General features: G+C 48.0%; 10 protein-coding genes across 10 annotated transcripts, besides 2 other annotated features; 4 read left to right on the top strand and 6 right to left on the bottom strand.

Annotated features, from left to right (window-relative positions):
- Positions 1–470: 470 nt before the first annotated feature.
- Positions 471–2,345, top strand: N7510_010154 (uncharacterized protein; the record flags this gene model as incomplete). The annotated part of the gene is made up of 4 exons (XM_056982079.1): positions 471–749; positions 804–1,685; positions 1,749–2,160; positions 2,212–2,345. 4 exons carry the CDS (start codon positions 471–473, stop codon positions 2,343–2,345), a joined length of 1,707 nt encoding a protein of 568 aa, XP_056829915.1.
- A 2,595-nt stretch (positions 2,346–4,940) lies between these two features.
- Positions 4,941–6,308, bottom strand: N7510_010155 (RraA family protein; the record flags this gene model as incomplete). Its single annotated transcript, XM_056982080.1, has 1 exon — positions 4,941–6,308. The coding sequence occupies one exon, from the start codon at positions 6,306–6,308 to the stop codon at positions 4,941–4,943; it is 1,368 nt and encodes a 455-aa protein (XP_056829916.1).
- A 404-nt stretch (positions 6,309–6,712) lies between these two features.
- N7510_010156 (PLP-dependent transferase) lies at positions 6,713–8,169 on the top strand (the record flags this gene model as incomplete). The annotated part of the gene is made up of 5 exons (XM_056982081.1): positions 6,713–6,862; positions 6,932–7,425; positions 7,478–7,874; positions 7,938–8,043; positions 8,099–8,169. The coding sequence occupies 5 exons, from the start codon at positions 6,713–6,715 to the stop codon at positions 8,167–8,169; spliced, it is 1,218 nt and encodes a 405-aa protein (XP_056829917.1).
- A 630-nt stretch (positions 8,170–8,799) lies between these two features.
- Positions 8,800–9,606, bottom strand: N7510_010157 (alpha/beta fold hydrolase; the record flags this gene model as incomplete). The annotated part of the gene is made up of 1 exon (XM_056982082.1): positions 8,800–9,606. The coding sequence occupies one exon, from the start codon at positions 9,604–9,606 to the stop codon at positions 8,800–8,802; it is 807 nt and encodes a 268-aa protein (XP_056829918.1).
- Positions 9,607–9,848: 242 nt separating this feature from the next.
- On the top strand, positions 9,849–11,035 carry N7510_010158 (zinc-dependent alcohol dehydrogenase family protein; the record flags this gene model as incomplete). Its single annotated transcript, XM_056982083.1, has 3 exons — positions 9,849–9,987; positions 10,053–10,499; positions 10,563–11,035. The coding sequence occupies 3 exons, from the start codon at positions 9,849–9,851 to the stop codon at positions 11,033–11,035; spliced, it is 1,059 nt and encodes a 352-aa protein (XP_056829919.1).
- A 203-nt stretch (positions 11,036–11,238) lies between these two features.
- Positions 11,239–13,715, bottom strand: N7510_010159 (fungal specific transcription factor domain-containing protein; the record flags this gene model as incomplete). The annotated part of the gene is made up of 5 exons (XM_056982084.1): positions 11,239–11,952; positions 12,015–12,521; positions 12,572–13,122; positions 13,185–13,306; positions 13,519–13,715. 5 exons carry the CDS (start codon positions 13,713–13,715, stop codon positions 11,239–11,241), a joined length of 2,091 nt encoding a protein of 696 aa, XP_056829920.1.
- A 161-nt stretch (positions 13,716–13,876) lies between these two features.
- N7510_010160 (uncharacterized protein) lies at positions 13,877–14,125 on the top strand (the record flags this gene model as incomplete). The annotated part of the gene is made up of 1 exon (XM_056982085.1): positions 13,877–14,125. One exon carries the CDS (start codon positions 13,877–13,879, stop codon positions 14,123–14,125), a length of 249 nt encoding a protein of 82 aa, XP_056829921.1.
- A 107-nt stretch (positions 14,126–14,232) lies between these two features.
- Positions 14,233–14,993, bottom strand: N7510_010161 (HpcH/HpaI aldolase family protein; the record flags this gene model as incomplete). The annotated part of the gene is made up of 3 exons (XM_056982086.1): positions 14,233–14,495; positions 14,547–14,782; positions 14,830–14,993. 3 exons carry the CDS (start codon positions 14,991–14,993, stop codon positions 14,233–14,235), a joined length of 663 nt encoding a protein of 220 aa, XP_056829922.1.
- Positions 14,994–15,927: 934 nt separating this feature from the next.
- On the bottom strand, positions 15,928–17,624 carry N7510_010162 (uncharacterized protein; the record flags this gene model as incomplete). Its single annotated transcript, XM_056982087.1, has 2 exons — positions 15,928–17,047; positions 17,113–17,624. The coding sequence occupies 2 exons, from the start codon at positions 17,622–17,624 to the stop codon at positions 15,928–15,930; spliced, it is 1,632 nt and encodes a 543-aa protein (XP_056829923.1).
- Positions 17,625–17,888: 264 nt separating this feature from the next.
- Positions 17,889–18,130: a sequence feature (Protein overlapping with rRNA (N7510_010163, KAJ5605009.1) was converted to a misc_feature.).
- Positions 18,131–18,328: 198 nt separating this feature from the next.
- Positions 18,329–18,350: a sequence feature (Protein overlapping with rRNA (N7510_010163, KAJ5605009.1) was converted to a misc_feature.).
- A 115-nt stretch (positions 18,351–18,465) lies between these two features.
- N7510_010164 (3-hydroxyacyl-CoA dehydrogenase family protein) lies at positions 18,466–19,627 on the bottom strand (the record flags this gene model as incomplete). Its single annotated transcript, XM_056982089.1, has 5 exons — positions 18,466–18,899; positions 18,966–18,986; positions 19,054–19,219; positions 19,308–19,493; positions 19,550–19,627. The coding sequence occupies 5 exons, from the start codon at positions 19,625–19,627 to the stop codon at positions 18,466–18,468; spliced, it is 885 nt and encodes a 294-aa protein (XP_056829925.1).
- Positions 19,628–21,494: the final 1,867 nt, after the last annotated feature.

Below are 21,494 nucleotides of genomic sequence, written 5' to 3' on the forward strand. Positions count from 1 at the left end.
GGTGCCGAAGTCTAATGTGTTGTGATCAGAAACCATTGTTTCTAAATTGGGATAATGCTGTATTGGACAATATTTCCTACCATATTCAAGTTTCTACGCGAAAGTCTATCAAAGTCCCGGAACAGATATGAAATAGTATTTGCTCAAGTTTAGCCTTACCAGAATGATCTTATTATTCATCAAATTCGGACGTACTGATGAGATCCCTTCCCGCAGGTATAATGAATAGCGTCCATCGCCAAACCCAAATGCAATTCCCGACTTTCCTGCGAATTTTTCTTTTTCTATAGAGAACGGGTAGTGCGAGGTCAGCGGAGTAAATTCTCCGCACCGATAACTAGCGCTGTCTCCAAGCGACCCCAACAGCCCCGCTCAGCGATAAGAATGGTCCACCACAAATACGACCTCTAAACGTCCAATCTTGAACAACGTTCACGGCGTATTTTGGACCAGACCAAATCAACCTCAACATGGTAACTGATCCAACTTGGCGCGCGCAAGGCGAAGCCAAGCGTCAATCTATTCTGGACGCCATTCCCGAGAAATGGCGGATCCCAATCCCTATACCTTCGCCCGCTGAGCAGCGAGATGTGACTGGTGCCTACATCCGACGCTATTTGAACGACCGCGAGGTCGAAATCACTGAAACCGATGCCGTGGACATTGTTGCGCAAACGATCTCTGGTCGTTGGACTGCTGTCGAAGTCGCCAAGGCTTTTTGTCATCGTGCTGCACTTGCACACCAACTGGTAAATACCCCATCGGCAACAGGGTAGGACAATGTGTTCACGAATGCATTTCAGGTCAGCTGCTTACATGAGATCTTCTTCGACGCAGCAATCGAAGATGCGAAAAAGTTAGATGCCTACTTCATTGAACACAAAGCGCCCGTCGGTCCCCTACATGGTCTCCCCGTTTCCCTGAAAGACCAGTTCCACATTAAGGGTGTCGACACTACAATGGGCTATGTAGGCTGGATCGGTACTTTCCAAGGTCAACAAGATGACCAGCGGCGAGGCGTATTCGAAAGCGAACTCGTCAAAGAGTTACGGAATTTAGGTACAGTGCTTTACTGCAAAACCAGTGTACCGGCTACATTGATGGCTGGAGAAACAGTCAACAATATAATCGGGAACACATGGAACCCCAAAAATCGGCACCTTTCCTGTGGTGGTAGCTCTGGTGGCGAAGGGGCTCTCATTGCTCTGCGTGGATCGCCTGGTGGATTTGGTACTGATATTGGGGGTAGTATTCGCGTTCCTGCGGGATTCAACTTTCTGTATGGATTGCGGCCTTCTTCGGGCAGAATGCCTTATGAAGGAACTGCGAATTCTATGGATGGACAGAGTACAATTTTGTCTGTCATTGGGCCTCTTGCCCCGAGTGCTAGGACATTGACGCTGCTATTCAAGAGCGTTCTCAGTCAGCAGCCTTGGTATCAGGATCCGCTGGTTTTGGAAATCCCATGGCGGAATGGGATCGTTCGGCAGACCCGTGAGTTTATTGAACAATCGAGAAGGGGTGTTTCAGCACTCGCGTTTGCAATTATGCCCTTCGATTCAGTTGGACGCCTTCATCCTCCCGTTGCGAGGGGCTTGAAGATTGTTGAGCAGACTCTGAAGACGCTAGGTCACAAAGTCATCGTTTGGAATCCTCCTTCACATGTTCCGGCACATGAGCTAGCGGTACTGAAATTCATTAACAAAATATATCCCGCAAGAAGAGAGGAGAATACTAACTTGACACAGGGCAATGCATTCCAACTAGATGGCGGCACAGACATCAAATATCAGTTTGACCTTTCAGGAGAGGTCCAAGCACATCAGGTGTTCATCAGACAGGACGGCACAGAGAGTGTCGCATCGGAGATCGCCGCACTGAACGTGACTAAGCGCGAGTATCAGAAGAGATACATGGATTACTGGAACAGTACCGCAGAGCTTACTGATACTGGACGCCCTGTCGACGCCCTGATCTGTCCGCTTGCACCGCATGCAGCTGTTATACCTACGCAGTATGAGCATGTTGGATATACTGCCTTCGTGAACGTCCTAGATTATACGAGCGTTTCAATCCCTGTGACATTTGCGGACAAGACCATCGATGTCCTCCCTCCGGATAAATCTCATGATATGATCGAGGGTTATATTAATTGGGATTGTATGTTTCTCAGGGGCTTGGCAGAGATGTGTGCTGCTAATAGTGTTTTAGATGATGCTGATACCTATGACGGCGCCCCTGTTGGTGTTCAGCTCGTTGGCCGTCGATTGCAAGAGGAGAAGATGTTGACTCTTGCGCAATATATTGGAGAAGAGGTTGCTAGGGGTGTTGGACGGACACGATGATTAGGTTGTAATAGTAATACTGTACTAGTAGTCCTTTCAATAGTCAGCATTTGGAGGATTGAATTTTACATGGCTTTACATTCAATAAAATTGCTTGAGCGGTCATTGTATTATTTACAATGAAAATGGACACGCTAGTTGGTTTTACTAAATTCCCATGATGCAACAATTTTGTACAACGTGTATCTGTCGCGGAATACTGTCCAAGATGGACTAACTATGGCTACCACAAATTACAAACAAGGCCCATTCGTTACTTTCAACGAGAATATTATGATAAAATAGTCCCATGGAAAACGCCAATATCATTTAATCTCGAGATGCAGAAGGAGGCGTTTGCTCCGATGGCGCGGCGAGGTTCGACAGGATGGGCGTCGAGGAAGGCCAGGGCGCAGGTCCGAGGAGTTTGCTATTTGCTAACGGCCCCTGAACATGTGGGTCTTCCGATTCATTCGTAAGTCTCAGACGCTAGTGGTTTCCACTCGGTGGGCTGCAAGGGTGCGGATCGCAGAAAGACCAATATAGTCCTTCAGATAAATAGGCTCTAGAACCGAAGACACTAAGCTCAATTTGAATATCCGCGGTATCGCAGTGAGAAGAATGTATGTATCGATAGAAAGCATGCTCTTATAATGAAGTGCTAACCTAACTAACATAACCGGTAAGCGAGCCGGCCATGTAAGCGAGCTGGCCACCCAGCGTCCAGACACGTCCTTCTGTTTTCAACCAGCCACCATTCCAGCAAATCGCTGCCGGTCGAGCCAAAATCCGATTTTGCAGGAGTACAGAGACTTGATAGCTATCGCCGTTATTCAGAAGCATGAGATTAGCTCAGTTTGTGAAGTAGCACGCTTGGGTGCATCACTTGAGATCCCGTCCAGCTCAGGGTATATATCTTGAGAAGAACTTCCCGATTGAGAGAACGATGCCAAATCAACAGGACAGGACTGATTGGATTCGAGCTGCGAGTTGGTAGGTGGTGTGGACATGACCGAGGTTGGTGCGCAGCAAAGATAACATTGGGAAAGTACTTCAGCGTAATTGAGTGTAGTCTATACGACTTGCATTTGCGACCCATCAGAAAAAAAATAACTCATGTAGGTTATGAATGCAAACCAATAATTTGGTTTATTATAGCCCCTTTTGAAGTGTATTAGAATGCCAGCCCTGTTCTTTGGGATCGATGACAAGTTGAAAGTAGCATCGATAAAGGACTGACAAATCTGTCTCTAACAGGGCCTTACATTTAATTCATAAATTTCAGGGCCGGTTATTAGTCAGTCCCTAAAAAAGGGTATTAACTAACTAACTAACTAACGTAGAGAAGCAAGCTATTGGTCAGCGACAGCGCCGTCATACGTCGTCTGTCTTTGTAAATAGTTAACTTCGTCTTTGCATTCTCATCAGTTGAGAGGGTAAATGCATGTTCTAATCAAAGAATACTTAATAGTGAAATATACTAAACTCCCGCCCGACGCCAATTTGTTCTGTTCCATATGGACTGTTTCATGTTCGTTAGAATGCGGACTAAATAGAGCGCGCTAATGTCTATATAATACGTATGTTTCTATAAGTAACATACAGGTTTCACTATTAATAATAGTACTAAATTGTCAAAAATATCAAGTGTACGGTCATACTAGTCTCCGGTACGAGGGAGGATAGCTCGAGCGATTTCCGAGTTATCATACTCAGCAAAATCAACAAGATGGGAAAATCTCGATAATGGGCCATTAGATTTCATTTTTGAAATGACGGGGTGTAGGGAGGAATAGGAGAATATAATAGGATAGTGGCCACCCAGCGGCATAGTGCTGGGTTTTATCTTTACGGGATCGCTAAGACTTTCCCTGCACTAGAAGGGGCAAATGCACCTATTCAACTACGAAATTCAGCCTTCAGGCAGTCTTGGGTGAAGAGTATTCAGGGTCCTGAATTGCCGCCTGAAGCCGCCTGAAGAGCGGCGGGATCGCCCATGCCCGATTGGGCGACCCAGGGTGACCACTATCATACATGGGCTGTTGTATGTTTTTTTGCTCTTTCCAAATACAGCGTTTCCTGCGGTCAGGTGCGACCCATCCAAGGTTGCTAGAGGTTCTGGAGTAAGAATGTCGACGCTCCCCGGAGTCAGAAAGACTACTGGCTATTTCAGCATGTGTTCGCGTCTTTGGAGGTGGTATGAGCTAGTCAACCTGTTAAGTCTGGGAACGTCATACAGTACCAAGGATTGGAAGTCTGATCTTGGGAAAGCATCTGACGATGGCTCAATGGAGAGCAACCGGCTGAGAGACCGACGAGTTGAACGCGGAGACAGACTTTGAAGATGACATGTTCACAGCTCCGGTCATTCAATTCCTGGAGCTTCGTCTAGTGCAATTAGAACGTAGGTTTTTTTTCCCATCGCGTTGTGGCTTTTACTCAAGCATCAATTCGTGGGTCCTGTCAACCTGCGGGTACCCAAAAACCTCCCCATCCCAGAAACTCGAATGATAGTAAAGACGGTAGAAACCACCCTTCATTTACAGAGATAATATTTCTTTTTGCCATGATTTCTCTTCGCTATAAATAGCTCAGAAACCTTTCTTCAGCTAATATTTATCCCTTACGTTGCAACATGTGATAACCGAGTTTCTCTCGCGCCACGGCGATTGTAGCGCCGCCCGCGATCATTTCGCGGATACCGATTTCACTCTTCTCGATCTTTCGTGCGACTCTGGCCACCTCATGCGCGCGATCTCGTGGAACAATAACAACACCGTTTGCATCGGCAACAACGATATCGCGAGGGTTGACACGTACATTGCCGATGCCGATCGACTCGTTGACGCCTCCCACTTGAACCCGGTCTTTGCCTGTTCGCATCCAACGTCCAGCGGTGAAAAGTGGGTAGTCATCTTCGATCGCACGGTTCACATCGCGGCACACACCGTCGATAACAGATCCAGCAATGCCTCTTATTCCGGCGTACTGAGTCATTATATCGCCCCAGACGGTACAATCTGAGCGACCACCGTTGTCGATGACTACGATGTCACCCATGGCAACGTCGTCGATGAAATCACCAACACTTCCTGGCGGCTCGCTGGCGGGTACGTAACGAACAGTGAAGGCCGGCCCGACGGTAACCTTTTTGTAATCGGTCAAAGGCATAATACCGAAAGCTTGTCCAGAAATGCCAAGTTTATCCAGCGCGTCAGAGATTCCAGGAGTGTCCGAATCGGCGAACAGCGCGACCAACTCTTGATCCTCGGCACTAGCTTTCTTGGGATTTTTGTTAGAAGATGGTGCGACTGTCACTGACGGTGTATCCTCGCGGATGGCTTCGAATTGCGTATCATGCATGACCTCTGACACGGGGTGACCAGCTCGAACAGCCTGGACCATAAGGGTCTGACGACGGTCGATCCGCTCGCCAAATTCCAGGACCTCTTCGATGTGCTGGGCCGGTACGAACACTGTCCCACATCTATCGGCGATAACATAGTCGTCTTGGTTGACCGTGATGCCTCGCATCTGTAGTGGTGTACCAGAATCAACTTGCACCAATCGATTACGCGCGCTGATCATGGTCACGCCACGACCGTAAACGGGGTAGCCGACCTCACGGCTGCCGTCAATGTCACGACTCATGCCATCGATGATGGTTCCACGGATGCGCTTCGCTTTCGAAGCATTGGCAATGATATCCCCCCAGCACGAGACGCCATCTAAGCCTCCACAGATGACGAGAATGCGATCATCCGTTGTTACCGCATCTATGACTGGGGTCAGAAGGTGGGCCGTGGGAGCAGCATCAGTCTTTGGGCCCACTTTCACTGTGCTTGCACGTCCAACAATCTTCGGACAGTCCCAGAGCGGTCGTAAGCCATATGTGGCTCCTTGAAGGCCGAGAAAGTCCAAGGCATCGGACACTGTATTGGTGTCGAGCGCCGAAAGTCGATCCAATATGCTGGCTTGACTCATAGCGTCGAGTTTGGTAGGTAATCGATATAATGAAAGTCGTCGAAGGGGGAATGGCTCGAGTGAGTAATAGCAGGGCTTTTATGGTTCGAGCAATGTGATTCGACTTGGCGAAGAAACAAAGCCGTATTATCATATCGGTGATCGGTAACTATGCCGATTCCGAGCACTGGGAAGTCTCCAGCCGATGGCAATGGCGGTGGCCCCACGTCACGGAGTTCATATCGGGAACTTGGCAGTGTGCCGATGATCGAGTCGGCGAGGCCAGTACTGAGATATAATACGCATTGCGGCATACAACTCACCTACACTGGCTATAAAATGTGCGAAATGTAAAGCAATATCTTAAAGCGCTTTCTGATCACTTTATCTCTTTCACTACGGATACCCTTTGGAGCGCCTCATCAATGGCTCGATTTGCTAGTCTTTCCGAGGGAACGCTCGATGCTGCCTTCGCTTTGATTGAGGAATACAAGTCAGACTCATCACTTTTGAAAGTCGATCTCAGTCCAGGGTTCTACCGTGATGAAGAGGCAAGGCCCTGGGTCTTGCCATCTGTACGGAAGGTAGCTTCAATCCTCAACTGTCGGTTCCTTGACAATCGCTCTTTTACTGAAAATGTCTAGGCCAAGAAAGCCTTGCTAAGCGACCCTACTGCGGATCACGAACATTTGCCGATCCCCGGTCATGCTGGGCTGCTCGATAATGCTCAAAGTTTAGTATTCGACGCAACATCTGAAGATGTCAACACCATAGCTTCCATCCAGACTATTGCAGGTACTGGGGCAAATCACCTCGGCGCCTTGCTTTTGGCCAAGTCTGGCTGCCCTCGGACAGTTTGGATCTCAGATCCCTCGTGGATCAATCATCACGAAATCTGGCGGCTAGTAGACAGCGGCATCAAGCGTCGGACATACCCCTACATCGACAAAAGATCATTCACTATCGATTTCCAGGGTATTATATCTACTTTGAATTTGGAGGCCACAGAGGGTGACGTTGTGGTCTTACATGGCTGCGCACATAATCCTACTGGACTCGACTTCACCAAAGATCAGTGGAAGGCCATTGCCAATGCTTGCGAACAGAAGAAGCTTGTTCCTTTCTTTGATCTTGCCTAGTAAGTGGCGTTGCCTAATTTGAAGCAGCCCAGTGAGCTAACATACTTGTAGCCAGGGCTTTGCGACTGGAGATTTGGCTGAAGATGCGTGGGCCGTACGGTACTTTTTTCGCAACACGTCACTGGAAATTTTAGTCGCACAATCATTCTCCAAGAACTTTGGTCTGTATGGCGAGCGTGTGGGTGTACTTCACGTTGTATGCCGGACGGAGGTCGCTAGATCGAAGGTCCACAACATGCTTACACGTCTGTCTCGCGCTGAGATAACGACTCCCCCTATCAACGGCGCTAGGATCGTGGCAAAAGTACTTGGAGGCAAAGACTTGAAGCAGCAGTGGCAAAATGATCTGCTCCACATGAGTGACCGTATGAGGTCAATGAGAAAAAGTCTAGTGAACGAGCTTCGGAAGCGCCAAACTCCAGGTTCTTGGGATCACATAACAACGGATGTGAGTCCTTCTACTTATTTGACGTGCCATGCTTTACTGTGTAGATTCGCTAACACTCCGCAGATTGGGATGTTCTCGATGACATGCTTGCAGCCAGAACAGATCCGGGCACTGAAAGAAAAGTATCATGTATATCTTCTCCCTTCTGGAAGAATATCTATGACAGGCTGTTCGTACAAACGCCCCCTTAGGTCTTCTTTGATCCGACGTTAATTTGCACATAGTGACTGAGCATAACGTGGAATATGTTGCGGAGGCTTTTCACAAAGTCATTCTTGCCACCAACCCCGAGTAACCAGCTTATAAAGGAGGACAGTGTTTCGATGGGAAGGAGGATCTTTCGCGCGAATTCAGTTTTCAATCAATCTCCAGTACCTTGCGAAACTGATTTGATTGAACGCAGGCTGGGACCAATTGTAATGGGGCCTCCCTGTTTCTCTTAATAAAAAGATCGGCCGGTTAGGTGGCAGCTCAGATATTGGGCGGGGGTAGTTTAGAATCTCCTGTAAGATACAGCGCTCGAAACCACCACTGTATCTGGTATGGTATCATTCCTTTCTTTAAATGGTCCCTCTTCCGCACATCGGCAATATTCATTACCTACATGCTCGAAAGATGAACTACTATCGAGACTGGTTGCGCTCAGAGAATATGTAGAGACTTCCCAGTTCTGTCAATAGCTCTGAGGACGAAGAGGGCTCTGCGCCTCACTCGCAATCTAGCAATGGAGACGACTAGGAGCCTAATAAGCGGTAGTCGGCAAATTCTTCTCGATATGATCAAGCTAATTCACGAAGCTAAGTTGCTCGACAGGCTGAACACTTTACGTCACAAGGGCGCTCCACTAAACCGCATGAGCTTTTCAGTCAGTTAATTCATCATTTGTTCTATATTTTATTCGGTTCTATATCTATAGCTTATTTATCTAGTTTGAAACAACCCTGTGCAGGAATAGCGCAATCCGACGGTACATCTCGACTGGGTTGGAGTACATGGGAAAGTGCCCGCTCTCCGAGATCTCAGCCAGCTCCACGCCCTCGCTCTCCAACTTCCCCAAATACGAGAGCTCTCGGTTCTCCTCCCCGAACATGAACATCTTTGGGCAGGGCAATCCTAGGAACATGCCCAGCAGATCTTCCTCATCCGACAGGTGAACCATCGACTCAAAGATTGGTCGGATCGCCTCTGCGCGCACCCGCGCGCGCAGAGTGCTGGCGTACAGAGGGCTAGCGAATGACTTTGCCTTGCGTGTTCGGTCGATAAATTCATCAAAGAATGCCTCCGGGTCGTCCGAATGGAAGGTGAAGATCTGGCGGCTCAGGAAACAGTCCTCCGGCGCAAGGTTGCCCTTGATATCTACGAAGCTCAGGATTCGGTTCGGATAGCTATGTGCGAGGAGGAGCGCTGTCAATCCGCCCATTGAGTGACCCATAAGGTGAAATTGAGTGATATTGAAATACTCGAGGAGCGCTTTTGCTGTTGCGACAAGAAAAGGAATGTCTATGGCGGACAGTTGGTCGCTTGTTGAGTGTCCGCAACCCGGGGCGTCGAAGGCGATGAACCCATACTGCTGTAAGGCTGGGCGAAGACATATATCGGCTAGATCTTCTTTGCAGGAGCCGAAGCCGTGCAGGAATAGGATTGGCGGTCGGGTGTTGAGACTGTGGATTGTAGACAGGTTAAGGTTCACGCCCTTGACCTGGAGCGGGATCGTCGTATAAGTGAGAGACATGCCAATGGTTAATTGATGAGTGTGCAATGGTAGACAGTCGCTGGGAAGTGTCTATAAAATATTTCCAGAAAGCAAAAAGTGTAGGGACGCAAAAAACTCTGGTGTCGGCAAAATGGCATTTTGCCGCTCACTGCATCGCCACCCACCAGGGCCCTAAGCGGTATGTTTTGAGGAAGCCGATTGTTGCAGACTAAAAGGGAAGCGGCACCACCGCTCGATTGTGTCTCTACCAACATCTTGCCATGCTTGTTCAGCAATGGGTAACGTCCCTTCAGGGCTTAGACAGCCTCCGGCAGACCCAAGTGTCAATGCCCTTGCCTGGTCCTGGTGAAGTGTTGGTGGAAATTGATGCTGTCTCGCTCAACTACCGGGATGTTGAAGGTAGTTCTCTTCTTCTTCGGGAACCATTTAATTCCGGGAGTGGATCGATTGACCTTTATCTATAGTGACCAAAGGCGAATACAAACACCACAAAACGGCTGAACAGAATGCTACCATTGTCCCCTGCTCGGATATGTGCGGCAAAGTTATTCAGGTCGGGGCTGGGGTAGCCCAATGGGCGGTGGGTGATCGGGTCTTGTCAACTTTGGTGCCCGATCATCAGACTGGCCAAGTGACGGAAAAGGAGCTTTCGCAGAGTCTAGGACTTCCCCTAAATGGCGTCCTTGCCACTCACCGCGTCTTTCCCGCGTATGGCCTGGTCCCCGCCCCGAGCTATATGCCTGACGAGGAGGCATGCACGCTACCTATCGCTGCAGTCACCGCTTGGATGTCCATTAATGGCATGCGGCCCATAGGCCAAAGCGGTGCCAACGGTAAGTATATCCTGCTCCTAGGCACTGGTGGTGTGGCCATTGCCGGCCTGCAAATTGCCAAGGCTGCAGGTGCAAAGGGTGAGTTGCTCTCTTGTTTTACGTTCAAAGTGATACAAAAGAGTGGTCTAGTTGACGACTTAGTTATCATCACGTCCTCATCGGATGCCAAATTGGACGAAGCCAAACGGCTTGGCGCGGATTTTACCATCAATTACCGAACGAACCCAAACTGGGAAGCAGAGGTCATGAAATTGACCAATAACAACGGTGCTGATATCATCTTAGAGACTGGTGGTGCACAGACTTGGAGAAAGAGCTTTGACTGCATTGCATTCGGAGGACTGATCAACTGTATTGGATATGTCTCGGGCAAGGTAGATGCGGCTGATGATCGCATGAACGTGAATATTTTGGCCTTGCGACGCACTGTGACACTGAAAGGGATTATCAATGGTCCCAAGGATCGGTTCGAGGAGATGCTCCGATTTTACGACATGCACCAGATCCACCCAGTGGTCTATCGCAACTTTTCGTTCGCCGAGTCCAAGGAGGCATTCAAGTTCCTGGAGAATGGTAGCCACTTTGGCAAAGTAGTGATCAAAATCAAGCCGTAGTGTGGTTTGGTAGATACATTTGAGAACACTGATAGAGAACTGTCTACTGTAAACAATCAACCCCATTGCGAGCTATTGTGATTACCTACCACTTTGAAATCTCAATTGTTCGAAAGCCACTATAGCCATGCATCTAATGTCCCATCAATTAAAAACATACCCTCATAGATTATGTACGATAATATATACTTTATTCGTTATAATCATGCCGTCCATAGTGAATAATTAGGCCACGAGTACACAGAATCCGCCATGTTAATCGGCACTCCCGACGGGTCCAACGGTCCCGAATCCACATCGGTCTGCGCCAGGAACTCCTCCATACTCTGGTCCAGAAACACCATTTCATCCATAAGGTTTCTGGGGGCCGTTATATCAGGCAGAACGGGGTGCACAGACAGTCCCGTCGTACTCGGTGGTCCAGTCGGTGGATTGGTGTGCAAAGGGAGCATAGCTGGGTCATTCTGATGAAGAGGCTGCAAAGAATCGTTGGAGACAGATTTTGGAGCCGTTGGCCCTCGAGTCTTATCGAGGCACTGTTGCACACATTTCAGGTTGTCGTAAAACTCGGTCGCAGCCAAGTTCCCGTGGTCGCTCATTGCCCGTAGAATCTCCAAGGCCGTCTCAAAGAGTCCATGATCACTGCAGTGCTCTGCGGGTATCTGACTCGAAACAACCATAATAAGTGCGCTGGAGAACAGATAGTGTGCATAAAAATACCCAAATATGGGCATCGATCCATTGATCCACTCTTCCACAATCAATGAGTGCGTGTGCCTTGCAGCGTTGATGCATGCATCGCCCAGAGTCTTCAGCGTGTGAGTGTATCTCGGCGCCGTATCTTTGTTACCCGTGACAGGCATTCGGGACTGGATCAAAGTATATAGCAAGATTGGCCGCGTGGCTAGCATGATGCACTGTTCCCTCAGTAAGACACTGCATCAAATGCATCCATATCCACGAAGTGAAAGAGACCCACCTGGTTAAGTTGCAAATGTAATGAAACTATATTCTTTGGAATCGGACCATCGCGTGTTAGACGAAGATGCGAAGGCAGTGCCTGTGCCCATTGTTTTAGAGCCTTAAGCAGACTCTGCTCCCTCTGAATGAATGAGTCCGGCTGTTTCTTGCGACTATACACCTTTTCAATAATTTGACCGGTGATGCCGGCCAGCCGAATACTGGCCACAAGGAACTGCGTATCGGAGAACTGTTCATTGTGCGAATCACTCGCTAGATTTGTTGGCATTTCGACATGAATATCATCGTCGGCGATCTGGATGGGCCATCCAGCTTTGGAGCCGTACATGCGGTCGAACACATACATCGCCCACCACAGGCGGATCCGGTGTTGTCGATCTACCGGATCGGGGCATTGGCATTCAGGGATATCATGGTTCAATCCTAGAGTCAACCCTAAGCGTATCGCGCTACCAACGAGCAAGAATGCCGAATGTCGGCGATTTAAAAAGTAAGAATAGAGAGACTGGCTGGTTAGCTTCGACAACCTACAGGGGCCTATTCAGAACATCTTACCATTAGCAAAAGCGATTCAATATGGGTCAGGCTCGGCCGCTCGGGGAGAATGGGGATAAGCGTCATCGCGTTCACGTAGTATGCAGCACCTGGAACGCCGCATTCCAGCCTCGAATTCGACCGGGCAGAATATACTTCGCCCAAGGCAAAGAGCGCGAAAAATTTACAAATCAATATGGGATCGTCAAATTCAGCTTGACGGTAAGCCTCTTCAAGTTCCTCGATGGTGGATTTTCGGAGAACCAAGTGATAGACACGGCTGACCTGATTGAACACAATCTGGATCAACAGCCGTGCCTGAGGCAGGCTTGGCCATTCAGGCGCGGGACTTCGAAGCTTCATTAAGGTCGATTCTGGAGTATACTGTGTGCGTGGTATGTGAGATGTCGTCTTGTTTGTCGTCAGAACCTGACGGAGGCGAGTGGCAAAGGCTGTGCATGCTGCTTCCCCAATGTGAATTGGCGGAGCCGATGGATCGTAGGGCTGAAACCATGCTTGCTCTCCAAGCATTGGATTCTGGACGTGCGTATCGCCATCGGGAAGCCCAGCGTCTGTGGACTGGGGTTTAGGGCTTTCTACCTCGGCAAGAGACAGGAATAAGAGGGAAATTTACCTTCCGAATCGGCATGATCGTCCGGTTCCACAAAACCTGGAGATTGAGAAAGCTGTTCGCGCAGCCGTGCATTCTCGGCAGCTAGCTGGTCAAGATAGCTATTATGCGTTAGCGGATTGGTGCTCGCGTGAAGTCCTCGTTTCGCCTTCACCTCTCATGGACTTTGATTTGACGGTCCCGATTTACATAAAGGCAGTCAGCCGGGCACCCAGCATTTCGACATTTGGTACAGGGATGGCCCCCAGAACACTTGATCTTCTGTGTATGACACCTCTGGCAGCTAGAGAGATGCAATGAGCACCGTGGATAGTGCGGCGACCGAATGAGCACTTACGCAACAGATTTCTTATGTGGCTTCGTGACCGCGCCATTCGGCAATTTCGACAAATTTGATCTCATTTCGTCAATGGGTTGTTGAATCACACGATTCGAGGAGTGTGCAGCATTGTCGGGGAAATTCCATCCTGGCGAGGTCGGCTCGGCTAAGGCGTCACGGCAAGGTGTGATCTTGCCGAGTGGCGAATCCGACATCCGCCCGGGGATTAGTCCAGAGAAAAGTGCAACGATCTCACCGGGATTTCAAGGATAAATGGGAAAAATGAATATCTGCTTAATCTCATTAAACACTATTAATGCAGCATTTCAAGTGTTTGTCTTTGAAAGAACCTGTAATTGATCAAAGGCTAAACCCCATGTGGCTTTCAGTCTACGGTCGGATGGTTTCTAGTAGTGAGGGTTTAGAGTTGGGAAAATACAATATAGAGAGAACAGAGGCAACACAGCACCGATTTGTTCGGGGCCTCAAGAGACAGAACGAAGCCGGGGAGGGACCAGTGGCTATCGCCTATGCACGGTATTTGGAATTTGCCGTGCCCGTAGCCAAAGAGGACCTGACTCCCGTCTCGTACGTGCAGCTTACAGCTAATTTCATGATACACTGAAGGACGTCTGCCGTACTTTATACTAATTCTAAGCTGTGTTGACACAATGCATGCGAAAGCTTTTAGACATTCAGGTAAATACGTACTATCTTCTACCCTGCAAGGTATCACGCGCGCGCAACTTGCAACTCAGTTGTATACCAGTTTTGAATCGCCCGAATATCGTAACTCATCGCCACAGTATCAAACACTTTTAGATGCTCCTTGCACAAGGTCCCGTTGTTTGATAATCGACCGACCCATTTCTTATGCTTCCTAGCTGCTGCGACGATCTTTTCTACAGCTTCGACAAATTCGGGCTCAATTTCTTTTGCTGGAACATAACCAAGGACCGATAGTGCAAGGTCGTTCGGCCCGATGAAAATCATATCTTGACGGAGGTTAGAGAGATTATGTTTGGGGTTCTGTAGCAGTTACTAACCAACACCAGGGACAGCACAGATAGCGTCAACATTCTCGATCCCCGCTTTCGTTTCAATTTGAACACAGGTGATAAGCGTTTCGTTCGCTGTTTTCAGGTATGTCGACATATCGGTGCCGTGAGCGATGGCAGGAAACGATGAGCCCTGCCCTCGAAGCCCTTGTGGAGGGAATTTTGAATAAGTGACAACAGTTCTTGCTTCTTCGGCAGTATTGATTTGAGGTACAACGATGCCGCTTGTAATGTTTTTAGTACCAGAAGTGGCAGTATTTGTATCACTTACTGTGCACCGGCGTCCAAAGCTCTTTTAATCAAATCCGAGTGAGTCATTCTGAGACGAACAAGCGGCGACACTCCCAAAGCAGCGATAGCGGCAGTTGAGCTGTGCATGGAATCGTCGCTGATATGACCATGCTCGCAATCAATGATGATACCCTTTTCGACCATTAGTGAAAATGAAAACTATAGAAGGTGAAAAATGCTGACATCAACACCGGTCTGAGCTACAATTTGGGCTGTACGAAAGGATGGAAGCCCCAAAAAAGTCATAATAGGCTTCGAATTGGCTCGCATCGCATTCAACAGTCGCAAACATGGGTTGTGAATCGGAGCTGTCATGGCTGATGAGTATGACATTCTGCATTGAGAGCGTTTTGCGATAGATGAGGCGGAGCCCTAGAACAGTTATTACGGAGACAAAAGACCGTGCTGGAATACAAAGCAATGAGCAAAGATGGTGCGTTGTATAATAGGCAGCAATTTTATGGTCGAGAAGGGGTTGGAGATTTCATCTAAAAATTCACAATAAGGTAATGGGACAGCAATCGAGTTACTTTGTATCGGGGAAACAGATTTATCCCGAGCGGAGCTCAAGGCCGACTAGGTCCCGCTTAAGGCCTGCTTAGGACGACGTCTAGTGCACATTTACCGTCACCGATATTACAAAATCATCTTTTAAATTGTCCTCGTTGTATTTTGAAGCCCACTGCACAGCGGCGATTAATCTGAAAGAGTATAGGGCGAACGCACCTGCATGTGCTGAAGGCTGACTCTCGACCGGCTCTAACCATCGATTTTGCGCTTCCGTACCAATATCTCCTTGTGTAGAGGACAGTGGTCACTAGTGTTGTAATTTATGTTTCTCTAGAATACAAATTGCATTATAGATAACAGACGCGGGCTAGCGTTTATGCCTCAGGTTGAGACAACATCCTAAACATGCTCAAAGGGAAATAGATACACTTACAAATAGAAAGATCCAATGTGGCATTCGTTGCAGAGTACTACCCTATAACCACATCATGTGAGCCCTAAAATGCAGTAATAGTGGGAACTTCCATTGTAACAGAAGGTGAAGTCTCTAAGCCTCTAGCTACCTCGACTAATATTCCATCGACCACAACAAATGGGTATCTTTATCCGGATTTTCAACATGGCACCCATTTGGAATAATCTCATCAACCCCCTTGATCTCCTTCAACCTCAATGAGCCTGACTCAAACCGGGCCATCAACGCAGCCACCTGCATATCGTGTGCTTCGTTTACTCCCTTTTCATAGCCTCGAATAGACAGATACTCCAGGCTATCTGGTAGACAGTCCGTGAGCATGAAACTTGCTCTTTTCATATCATCGATCTCCACGCCCTGGGCGAAATAAAGCAAGAGTCCAATTCCGAGACTCAGTTCTTTCAATGCCCCGAAGTCTTTCAATGACGCGTCGCGGTCCCAAATCGACGTTAAGTATCGGTGCGCCTTGAGATCGGGGTCATCTTCAGTGAGAAAATCGGGGCCGTATGCGTCAAAATCGAATTCACCTGGGCCTCCATATTGATCCCAGTCGACAAATAAGCCTTGCGACTTTGCTTCACCAGGATAGCTCGGGGTAAATTGTTCGGTATCTATGTCGAGAGCTTTTAGCGAATTTTTGTACACGGATAACCCTTTGAAAAATGCTTTTGGATTGAACATAGGATATCCACCATCGAGGCTTGCCCTGCCTCCGGTGGTATATTGAATTTCGGTAAGGGTTTTACTCGATGCCATCACGCATAAGAGATAGCCCGAGTCCAGAGAGGAGTGGTTGATTTTGATTTTGCTGATATGCGAGCTTGCCTCCTCACAGGTCTGTTTGCCGTTGTTCTCGTCCGATTCAAGCACATCAATACCAAATGACTCGATGGATGGGAGTTTGTTGAAGAGCTCGAGACAGGCAATCAAATCCGTCTGCGCATAGAACCGATCATCATCAATATCACGCCTATCTCTATTTATCAAATAGACATCACGCAATTTCTGAAGGAAGTGAGTTCCCTCGGGGCGGGAATTGGCATATCGGAAAACTTGAACGAGCGGGAATTCTTTGGCCCATTCTTTGCCCTCTTCAAGGTCGGTGTAGTGGTCGAAAGGCTGTGTCATTGCCATAGTCTCAAGATTTGGTGACATAGATACGATTATGGCGGCAATAGCTTGTGTGATGAAGGTGGGTGTAATGTCAAAGTTCCTAGATGCTGGATGTCAGATTTCTATATAAAATCACCCGAGGGCACGTCCAAGAGGGCCTCCTACCAGACCCTACAGCCTTCAGTGGTATTGTAGCCTAAGTCCTGGTATAGTTTTTTTTGCATGAGCATATTGATGATTTTATCTTCCTTGTCGCCCTGAAAGCCCGCATTTTCTACCGCACGTCTGAGAAGGCGCATATCATCTGCGCATAGATCGCGTTGATATGGTAATTCGGGGTAGTCATCACCACTATTGGGTCTGTGAACGTACTTAATCCGCTTCACGAAGTGACCAAGGCAAGGTCGCCTAACAATATTCATGAGCAGCTGAAATGTATACGTCAGATTGTGTTCATCGTCATCGATAAGGATTTGCCGGTATGTTTCACGATCAGCCTTTTCACATGATGAGTGGTCAAAATTTGAACCAGATATTTCGGTCGCATGACGATCGGAAAAGGAGCGAGAGATAGCATTGAATGATAGCTTGGGAAAACTTTGATATAGCCCGAGTGTTCCAGAGCGTACGGATTTGATGACAGAGTCTAGTGCCAAAGGGCGAAAGCTGAACAGCATTGCAACAAAGCAAACAAGCAAAGAGAAAATCAATTTCATTTCAATGACAGAAATTGATTTTTCTCACATGGTGAGAAAATTATCAAATTTCGCATGTTTGAGAACATCCCAGGGCCGGGCGGAGACTGGGCAGGCGGTGGGAAGCGGCAGCCAGGCGGTACAAGTGCAATGGGAACTATTTTGGCGGTCCACTCACTGTCCCATTTCTCGCCTTGTCTATCACGCACTCGCCCTTCTCACCCCGGTCATACGTAGGTATATTCACTACATGAATATTTTAAACATGTTTCCCAGCACATACGACCATAGGGTGTGGAGAGCAGGGCTTCCCGTCCGCTCAGCCGTACTTAAGCCACACGCCGGCCAGTCAGTAGTATGGTGGGTGACCACATGCGAATCCTGGCTGTTGTATGTTTTTTGTTCACCCATTTTTTTGCTTTCGGGGGAGGGAGGGTGCTTCACTAGGTCTACGGCAACCACACATGACTGTGAGAGCAGCAATAGCGCTAGGTTTAACTTTGTGAGATCGCTAAGACTTCCCCATCACTAGAACAAGCAAATACACCTATTTAACTACGAGGCTTAGCCTTTAGGCAGTCTTGGGTGAAGAGTATTCGAGGTCCTGAATTGCCGCCTAAAGCCGCCTAAAGAATGGTAGGATCGCCTCTGACCGATTGGGCGACTCTGGGTGACCACCACCGTACTTTGACTCATGTACGTATACATTTTTGCTGCTTAGATGCAGATCATCCTTGACCAGAATACAATACAATGAAGTACTTTTGCGGTAGACACGGGGCATCGAATGTTGACAACAAAAGCTTCAGGCATATAGTACAATTCAAATGCCACTGCCCTTCTCCTGCGTTGCATCATAATTGTAGAATCCTTGGCCACTTTTGATCCCCAAATGGCCATCCTGGATCATTTTCTGAAGATACTCTCGGGGTTCGGATGGCATGCCAGCTCGCGAATCCGCATAATGATTCTCGATATCCAACACAACATCAAGGCCAACCACATCCATCAGCTGACAGGGTCCCTTTGGCGTCTTCAAGACATCCTTGAAAATGGCATCAATCTCTTGTGGAGTGCTGACCCCTTCGGAAAGGGTAAGCAGAGTTTCTCTCTTGATGGCTGCCCAGATCCTGTTGTATAGGTAGCCGATGGAGCTTTTTCTGACGTGAAATGGCGAAAATCCATGTAACTTAGACTGCTCCAACAGCAGCGTAATAAGTGATGGACTTGTATCTTTGTGGCCCATGATTTCAATTGCTGATATTTTGATTCAGAGTCAGATGCTTGTTTTCGTCATTATTTCAAAGCGTAGAAGAAGCATACCTGATGTCTCTGGTGGCCAGTCTGGTCATTTCATAATACCAAGTCAGTAAATTCCGATCAGAAGCCATACGACGATGTTACCACTAACAGCAATGTGCGCTCAGAACCCTTTTACTGTTGTTCAAGCTCATCCCTTCTATGATTTCTGAGACCCCGTAGCTGCTGGAATTCGACGCAATGACCGTGTCCTCAGGAGCAAGTTCATCGAGCTGAGCAATGACCTTCTTCTTCAGGGACAGGTTTTCTGGCACACACTGTTACAACATGATAAGTTAAATCGTCGAATTTGCCGAATCCCTTTTGTTGGGGGGTTTTTTTTTAAAAAAAAAGAATATCACATACCTCAACAACCAACCATGCATCTTGGAGCGTCTGCTTGAGAGAACCAGGAGTGGATATTTTGACATCGCCCCAGCTTCCCTCATGATTGGAAGTTTCAGAGCGAAGTCGTTGCACATATTCCAATCCTTCCTGAAGCTGCACCTCTTTCAGATCTACAAGATGAACAGTTCCACCTTTACTTGACCACTAGGAGATGGGTGGTGTTAGTCTTAAGAGTAACTTTTCCTCGCTCATTTACTTACCATATAGGCCAATCTTCTACCTTGTGTTCCAGCCCCTAAGATCACAACGGACCCTCGAGGTGCGCTGGAGGGTTCCATGGTGGGTTTGAGAGGAAAAATCTATTGCCAACCGTTGGAAATATAGGGTGCGGCTTAGTATTATGTACTGAATTCGGAGCGGCGAATTAGCATCAACTTTTCTTGTGGGAAGAACAGACTGGGAACCAATTCGCATATTAGTATTCTCGGCTTAAAAAGAACAACGGACAACTCGGCGATGGTCACGGATCCGACGGTCACGGATCCGATGGATGATTAATAAGCGTAATGCCCGCGAGTAGAACTCTTGATTGGTCGAAATTATCGGATCCGATAGTCCCACTACTATCCGGAACCAGTACCTGTCTTCGACTTGAATCCCGATCGGTCTTTTTCAATCAGGTGACAAACTATAGCACAGAGCTTGTATTTCATATCTTCAACAAAAAACCTCCGGCGAGTAAGTCGTCAAGGAAATTCCAGACAAGACCACTCTGAATTAGATTAATTGCAAGAATTGGCCAACACAGGCATTCCATAGACAAATATAAAAGAAAGCCCGCAGAACCGCTAACACTCCTCTTCAAGGACATAATCAACTTCCACCCACGGTGGCTACACCACCTCCTCGACGTGAGAGGCTTCAGCAAAAGCAACGGCAACATCAGCCCCCTTTTCCTCTTGCAGATATTGAGCGAGATGACGCTTAGGTAATTTCTTAGCCACCGAAACTGAATCGAAGATAGAGCTTGAAGATTCGAAGATTTGATCAATCTCTTCCAGTGATCGTTGCGACGTTTCGGGAAAGAAGACATAAATGATTGGCACGAATGCAGCGTTCAGGCAGAAGAAGACTAGGAAATACTTCCAGCCAAGATTGGTGAAGGCAGTTGGGGTCACTTCGGCGACGAGGAAATTAAATAGCCAAGAAATAGCGGTTGATAAGCCACACACAGAAGCCCGCAGGTGAGTGGGCGCCACCTCGCTGGCGTAGAGGAATGGAATACCTAGAAACCCCAGAACGTAGACAAAGCAGTATAGGAAAGTGAAGAAGACTGCGGCTTTCAGAGCAGGCTTGTTATCTGGGTTCGAAGTAAGGCCGGCAATGCAAGCGAAACAAACACTCATTGCAGAAGCACTAAAGAGCATTAGCCTGCGACGGCCAAATCTGTCGACCGTATAGGCACAGCAGAAGGAACCGATGACTAGGGCAAACTGGGATGAAGCCGCTAGAACACTCGATATCTTCCCGCTAAAGTGTAGCTCATTCTCATAAATAGACGGGGCGTAGTAGACAATCGCATTGATACCGCTCATTTGGAGCATAATTTGGGCGACTGCCGCGATGATCACCCGGTGGAATGTCCGCTGCGGCCCCATCTTGAACATGGCGCCAAGGCTGCCTTTGCCTTTGCTAGCACGCTCAAGGGAGATTTGAATATCCCGAACTTCTTTGTTCACAACCTCACCGTGTGGGTCGTCGTCGTATAGAAGCCCAAGGATTTCTCGTGTTTCTTCCCAGCGGTCCTGCTTGCTTAGCCATCGTGGGCTCTCCGGTAGCTTAAAGATACCGCAACAGACCAGGATTGACGGTAGCACAGTAAAAACGAGGGGGAAACGCCAGGACACCGAATTCGGCTGCGTGTAGCCCATTCCAAATGCAAGGAATAGAGCCACCACCATACCAGACGAACAGAAAATCCCAAAAGCAGAGACATGTTCGCCGCGGTTTTCAGCCTTTGAAACTTCAGACTGCCAGACAGATATAGTAGCAACCATTCCCGCAGTTCCGAGTCCCAAGAAAATGCGGCCGATAATGAACTGTGCAAAAGCAAAGGAAGAGGCTTGAAGAATCGCCCCAATGGCTTGAACAATACTAGCAATAAAGATGGTCTTGCGACGACCTAATTTGTCTCCGAGAAAAGTA

The sequence above is a fragment of the Penicillium lagena genome (genome assembly GCF_028827675.1).
Source record: "Penicillium lagena strain IBT 129212 chromosome Unknown utg000007l_segment0_segment0, whole genome shotgun sequence".
Lineage (NCBI taxonomy): Eukaryota > Fungi > Ascomycota > Eurotiomycetes > Eurotiales > Aspergillaceae > Penicillium > Penicillium lagena.